Here is a 7,500-nt window from a genome sequence, read left to right as displayed (position 1 = left end):
GCGGTTGTCTCCATTCTGTGGATCTCCAAAAACTACCTTTCGAGTTTCTTGACCTTTTCCGTCTTTCTCCAATACTAATGAAGGGCTAGTGTATCTATGCATAATACCGTTCCGGGGTTAGCGTCCTAAATTCAGGGGACCTATCTTACCAGCAAGTTTTGTGCATAGGTGAAACGATATTACCGTTCGTAGATATTGTAATCCATTTTCAGTGATTTTCGACTCTATTCTGAACGTTGGTTTTTTTTTTTTGTTTTTTTTTACTCAGTTTTGACGCGGATTCAGTCACATAAGTGTCGCTATCTTGCTCTTTCCGTTTTTGGTCCCGCAAACCAAGAAAATAAAAACAAACATGGCGGCTTGAGAGACAAGAGTCGGTTCGTGTTCATGTCACGGGTCATTACGCGTGGTATTGAACCTATTTCTTGATTGGAAGGGTCGACTACACGCAGCATGTCATTTCTCGAATGCCCCCATCGCGAAACACGCGAAAATTCGCAATATTCTCATTTCTTATGTGTTCTTTCCATTCAGTATCCTCAAAAGTCGGAAAAATCGTAAATCTGCTTAAATAACATTATGCTACATACTCTGCATTTCTTCCCTTGTCAAGAGACGTAAAGAAGGCCTATCAAAGAGTGGAGGGGAAGAGGAAATGTAAAGTATACATTACAATGTTATTTACCAGTTTTCAAGTTTTTTTTCCGTCTTATAAACGGAAAAGCACGGAAGAAGAAATGTGGATATTATTAGCCGAAAATTTTCGTTCCGGTTCTCTTAATTTGCTTGCGTCCAAGATGAGTTTGAACAGTTGTCTCCTCCAGCTAAACTGGACGTCTATTCAAAAGAATGCGTGTAGATGGAGAGGGGGGGAGGGGGGTGGACTGTTTCGTCGCCCACACACCACACCTTTATTTTTTTGTTTTACCTTTGTCCCATGCACAGGTGTCTTTGACAAAGAAGAATCGATCAGTTTTAAGTCGAAATCATTACTTCGGAAAGTGGATCTCATTAGGGTGCATTCTCTTTCCCTTGAATCGTTCTGGTCACGAAGAATGACACCGTTTGAAAAGAACTGTAACGACTTTTTTTTATCCTGCACGTGAAAGTAGGCAACAGAAACCTCTACTTATTAACCTGTAATTACACTGACTTAGTGGAAAAGAGGATTTGTTTTGATAACTGCGTTTAAGAATTATTGAACACACCTCACAGACACTCTCTCTCTCTCTCTCTTGGGGGCGGTGACAGGACACGAATTGAGCCTGGTTATGAGTCTTACAACCTCCCACTCATGTCCCCCATCATCATGCCCTATCCACATTTCTTCCCCTCCGCTTTTCTGTGTGACTCTGGAGTGAACGTCCACGCCTAGTTGTGAACACTGCTCATTCCGTCTTGAGGGAAAATTGTGTATATTGCCCAACGTTGTGGTAAGTAGCAGTGTTTGCACTGGACCAACCATCGGCTACGCCCCCCTCCCCTCCCCAGTGCAGCAGATTCTTCAACATTGTAGGTGGCTGCCTGTCTGCGTTGCCTTTCTCCTTTTCGATGTATATGAGTAAAGTGGAAAAGAACTGTTGAACACGTCATAAGCTCTGGGCTTCTTGTGTTCATACTTGATCACTGAAATGTGCTTTGTCTGTCAACAGCGAGTATATGTAAAGCTTCTTGTGTTCATACTTTATCGCTGTAGCATGCTTATGTCAGTAGTGATAACATATGTAGCTTCTTCTGTTCATACTTTCACTGTCACGTGCTTATGTTGGCTATATCCACATTTCGTCCCCTCCGATCCTCTGTGACTGATGTAGTGAACATCTACGTCTTTTGAACACTTCTTATTCCGTCAGCAAAGTGAGAGCTATATCAGTGGTTTCTCCAGTCAATGGGAAACCATTTACAGCTTAAGTCTTTTGTGAAGGACTATGACTCTCAAACTAGGAGGCAAAATTGCACTGGCTCTTAGTGCTGCGGCCTTGTGGGCTAGTTGGCCTTTTGGAACCATCCCAACGCCGACTGTCCTAAAACCCTCTTGGCCGAGAGAGTGGGGATGTAATTGGGCAAGACACTCTCCACTATAATCAAATTCTAGCCCAAATAGTCGGAACAGCAGTTGCCTCCTCTGCTGTTCTGATGGTCATAGTCGGACACGACTATCATATATATATTCCGTCAAGAGGGGGGAAAATTATTGCCCTTATGTGAGCAGTGATTACATACATAGTTTCTTGTGTTCATACCTTTCGCTGTAACGTGCCCATGTCAACAGTGATTTCATGTTTCAACCACACGTGTAACACTGAGGAAATGTCACTGGAGAAAAAAACCGCTTTCGACTGATATACTTTTTGTTCATCCAACAGTGCTTTACCAAGTTTACATTTGTATGAGTATGCTGGTCTTTGCGTTCGTGTTTTACAGTCCTTAATAATCAAGTTTACATTTAGCTTACCACATGATTCTATGTGCAGACGGACTCAGCATACATTACTGCAGACATGGAAGGTCCTCCTCAGAAGAGAGCCTTTGAAGAGGAGATTTGTGCTGCTGCAGGGAAGACGTCGCCCAGGAAGTTCCCGCAGCTGCATCTCCGAGCGGACGAGCTTCGTGCCCAGTTAGACCTGCGCTATGACTGTCTGAAGGAGAACTGGGGACTGTACATTGACCGGATGTTGCTGGACCTTCCTGGCCCGGAAAGAACCTGTTTTGACAATGAAGACGCGTCGCACAAGATACACCTGTCCGACAACTTTGATAAAACCATGCAGATGTTGAACCTGAGGGACAAGGATGAAGACAACTGCTGCAAGGCCGTCCCGAATCACAAGGGCGAAGATTGTTGCAAACCACATCTGATTAAGGATGAAGATTGTTGCAAACCACATCTGATTAAGGACGAAGATTGTTGCAAACCATATCTGATTGACAAGGACGAAGATTGTTGCAAACGATATCTGAGTGACAAGGACGAAGAAGATCGTTACATGTCAAACACAAGTGAGAAGAATGGAGAAGACTCTGGAAAGTCAGACCTCAGTGACTTGGATGCAGAAAACGGCTGCAAGACAAATCCGAGTGAGAAGGGTGAAGAAAACCCTGATGAGTCCAAGACCTTTATGATGGACCCGTTTGATCCTAACATCCTGCAACACCTGAGCGAGTACAGGTCCCGCCTTGCTGCGGATCTACTGAAAATGGATAAGAACGAATGGTGCGAAGACCATTTCGACAGTTTCCCTGTTGATGAAGACAAACGTGAAGCGGTCAAGCCACACCTGAGTGACATCACCGCTTTCCGGGACTGTCTGGATCACCGCCAGTATCAGAAGGCCCACGGTGTTGTGGACAAGCTGGGCAAGGAGCAGGGCTTGAAGAACTGCCGCAAGGACGTGTTGGGGTCACTTTACCGGATCGTGCTGAGGAGCGGTATGGAGGCCCGACGTCACAGCAGTCCTGAGGAAAAGCTCGAGCTGTCCAAGCTGCAGAGCAGACTGCGCGAGGAGCTGAAGAAGGAGCACGTAGAACCAGCCACCGTGAACGAGGCATTCGAACGAAACGACTGGCCTGCCATGAAGAGAATTTTTGCAGCTCAGAAAAAGAAACTGTCCAAAGAGGAGCTGAATCGAGTCATCCTCATGGCAGCACAGAGGATGAAGTTGCAGGAATTTGAGGAATGCGTGGAACTCGGGGCAGACGTCGTCGTTGGTGGAAACGGACAGCATGTCAGCGAGGCAGAAGCTCCCCCACACCTGGACAAAGGCGGGATTGGCGGGCCCACCGGAATCAAGAGGATGAGGATGACCCAGCCTCTCGGTCCGCGCTCTCCTTTGCACGAAGCTGTGAAGACAGGAGAGTTCCTGTTGGAGACAGTTGAAAACGTTTTTCACAAGAACGCGGAGATGGTCAACGTGCGGGACACGTCGGGTGATTCCCTCCTGCATCTGGCGGTGGTGAACGGAGAACCGGAGATCCGAATGAAGAACGTCAAGTTCCTGATGAAATACAAGGCCGACGTGAACCTGGAGGACTGGGAAGGCAAGACACCCCTGCAGCATCTGATGCACGCTCGGCACGGTCCCACCGATGTGGACCTGATGGAGGAGATGGTGACGAGGGCGGAGAGCATCCAGGAAGGGTCGTGGCGTGCCGGGGACCACGAGTGGTCGGCGCTGCACGTGCTGTGTGCCGGTGGCCGCTACCCGCTCATCTGGCGCTTCGTCCAGAAAGGGGCCAACCTGCACACGCTGCGCAACGGGCTGACCCTCATCGACACGGTCATCCTGCAGGACAGCCTCTCGCTGGACCTGAAAGAGAAGACCCTGGCCACGCTGCTGGAGCCGCCCGTCAAGCTGGGTCCTTTCCACGCCAAGGTGGTCCAGAAGCGAGCGGCCACCACCGCGGATCGTAGAAACTACCAGAAGTTTCTCATCTGCGGGAAGAGCTACCTGTACCCGTCAGAGCGTCTGCTGTTCCCTCTCGTGTCCACCCGCTGCGCCCGCGAAGCGTACAGACATTTCCTGAAGATGCTGATGGAGGGCGGGGCCATGTGCCAGGAGGAGCTGCGGTCCGTGGAGAAGAGTCTGCCCCGCGTCAAGGAGGTTCACGACCTCGTGGCTTTCCTGTTGCCCTTCCTCGACATGGGGCACAAGTGTTAGTGCCGAGAAGTGTTGGATGATCATGTGCATGTGTCATTTCCGTCTTAACCCCAGTTTTGGAACGAACATGGTTTGGGCGAAAAGTTTCACTTAAGTGACGGATTGGCTCCGTTTTTCCGGGGGTGACCGTGCGTATGATTTCCATTTGTTCCCCTATTTGGAAAGACATGTGGTTTGACGTTTTCCACGGAAAAAAGTTTCACTCAAGTGACGGACTGACCGTGCGTATGATTTCCATTTGTACCTCCGGAACGGTTTGATGCTTTTTCATGCAAAAAAAAATGTTTATTTCCTCTTCTGTAAGGTGATAACGTTGTCACATTTTCTTAAGTATTTGTTTTATGTAATTTTCGGAAGTCCATTGCGATTTGTACTTTGCTTTTTTTCAAGTCATGGTGACAGTAGTTGATGTACAGAAACTGGGGAAAGTGGTGAGAAAGTGGTGAGAAAGTGAACATTATTGTATGACTGGATCCAGCGTCTGCTTCACCCTCTTCCACTACCACCCCGCCTCCCTTCCCCGATCCCCCCTCCTTATCTTCTCACCCTTTTCCAATAAAACATAATTGTAATAATCACTGCACACAGTCTTCCCCCATCTCCTGTAAACGGAACACTTTTCGCTTGTTTTACTCTGGGTTTTTATGTATTCAAAATTGGTATATTTTCATGTACGTGTCGACATAGGCCGACATTGCTACAGACGTTTCTTTAAAAATCGCCGAGTCCAAGATGTAATAAGAATATAATTGTTTCACAGAACTGAACAACTGCTATGCACAGAAGCATGATATGGAACTGGATTCAAGATCACAAGAACGTTATGTTGTGAAATCTCCCCACCACCCTCTTTCTCCCGTTCTGTCTACCTATCTATGTCTATATCTCCCTCTCCTTTTTCTTTTCCTTGACCTGTTCTGTCGGCTGTGTATGAAAGTGAATCCCGCGTGTACTTGACCAGTCTGAAGTCATCAATATGTCTTGGAGAATGGGTTTTGAATTCAATATTTTACGATTGCTTTTTCATTCGACTTTTTTTGTGAATGTTATTTTTTTGGTTTTTGTTCATTAGCTTTTGTGTTACACCAAGAAACATGTTGACTCGGCTTCCAGGAATCCATGTTTTCCATGGTGGAACTTCGGCCTCTTCATTCAAGGAGATCCTCTTGGATCGGTATAGAGCCGTATATTTTCATCCTTTTGAGAGGACGTGATAGGTTATAGTGAGATTGTTTCGGCTTTATCAAGATTGTGTTGGATGGGACATAGCTGCTGATACTTGGTTTAATTTTCCACCTTTTTTTTTGTGTTGTTGAAAAGTTTGTGGCATACCAGTTTTGCATGGACATTAAGTGAGAGATGAAGCATTTATTATTTGATACGAAATTCCCTCCTTCCCCCTCCCGTCTCCCCCGCCCCCTGTCACCCAATGGAAAAAAAAAACTGAGCTGGACAGTAACACTGACTTCTTGACAACGGGAATTCCCGTGGAGGTATTTGTATAATATTGTACACCATCGTAATTATTTTCATTTTAAGGTTAGCTCCCTTATTACCTCACGCTCAACATTGAGGCATGCAAAACAGATGCTATAGTGTGAGATACTTATTTTTAAAGACCGTTTTACTTCCATACATTTGTAAAAGATATTTTCAATTAACTTTCTGAACTCCGAAACTTATCTTGCTTATATATTTATATATAATCATGTTGAGCATTGCCGTTGCTAGACCAAATGTGACGGACTGACTTATCGAGGTGTATGATGCAACCGGTAAAATGCAGGCTATCTATGTGTTATTTCAGTTTGTGCGAATTGATCACAATACTTTTTATTTTGGGCACGCATTAGCTCATGCTTGTTTAAGATACAAACTGCAAAACAAAAGAACATAACTCTCCGATTCAGTATCATGGACGTGAGTATTTGAAGCTTGTTCTGCGGGGCTTTGATATTTGATACCTAGGGAGACGGAAATCAGTCCTTTAATGATAGAAGTGGAGGAGTCTGAACAAACAAAAGCTGAGAATAATTCTGCTCAGGAGTGTTACTTGTTCGTCTTTGGCTTCACCTTTCTTCTTTTTCTTCTATTCTCATATGTCTCTTCTCTCTCTCTCTACCCCGCCTGTCTCTGTCTCTCTCTCTCTCTCACCTCTTTCCTCTCTCTCCATCCATTTTTTCCTGTTATATTTTTTCTTCCTGTCTTTTTGTCGTTTACTCCTTTGCATTTTGTACATATATATTTTCTGTCAGAAGATGACTTGATGAGGTTTTCATTGTCTTCACTTGAACACATCTGACCGATGATTAAAAAAAGATTGCATGCGCACAGCTCGGGTGTTTGTGTGTGTTTAAAAAGTGAGGGTTGTGACGCGAAGAGTGAATGTTTACCAGAAGCGCGACTCAAAATCGCTTATTCCACAGACTTTGGCGACGTTCACATAAAGCCCAACCAGTTGCTGACAGCCAGATGCCGTCAGCCTGACACAGAAATGCACGCACGCACGCACGCACGCACAAACACACACAGTTGATTCCTTCTGCAGGATTTTGCGAGAAAACCCCTTTTTTTATTTCAGTGCGCCACGTGCGTGCTGCACACCGGACCCTCGGTTTATCGTCTCATCCGAATGACTAAGACGCTCAGTTTGATTTTTTCTTGTCAAACGTAGAAGAAAAGGCGAGAGCGGGATTCGAACCCAGACCCTCACGGACATGCGCCATTGGCAGATGAGCGTATTAACCATTCTGCCACCTTCCTTCCTTCCTTCCTTCCTTCCTCTACTTTTCCAGACAGAAATGAACACAATCCCATGCAACACAGGACATAATACAAGCAG

At 45.7% G+C, this 7,500-nt stretch overlaps 2 protein-coding genes across 2 annotated transcripts in view; both read left to right on the top strand.

Moving 5' to 3' along the window:
• The window catches only part of LOC143299775 (uncharacterized), a 7,336-nt gene extending 960 nt beyond the window's left edge, over positions 1–6,376 (top strand). Inside the window, exon 2 of the mRNA XM_076613182.1 lies at positions 2,475–6,376. Within this exon, the coding sequence (XP_076469297.1) occupies positions 2,502–4,658 (2,157 nt within the window). The 5' untranslated portion in view covers positions 2,475–2,501 and the 3' untranslated portion in view covers positions 4,659–6,376. The remainder of the gene's footprint in view (positions 1–2,474) is intronic.
• The window catches only part of LOC143299582 (carbonic anhydrase-related protein 10-like), a 250,871-nt gene that overhangs the window by 141,091 nt on the left and 102,280 nt on the right, over positions 1–7,500 (top strand). The gene's annotated exons all lie outside the window — the stretch shown is intronic.

This window comes from Babylonia areolata, chromosome 25 (genome assembly GCF_041734735.1).
Source record: "Babylonia areolata isolate BAREFJ2019XMU chromosome 25, ASM4173473v1, whole genome shotgun sequence".
Lineage (NCBI taxonomy): Eukaryota > Metazoa > Mollusca > Gastropoda > Neogastropoda > Buccinidae > Babylonia > Babylonia areolata.
The sequence above is the reverse complement of the archived record's forward strand: the minus strand, read 5'-3'. Positions and strand labels throughout refer to the sequence as shown.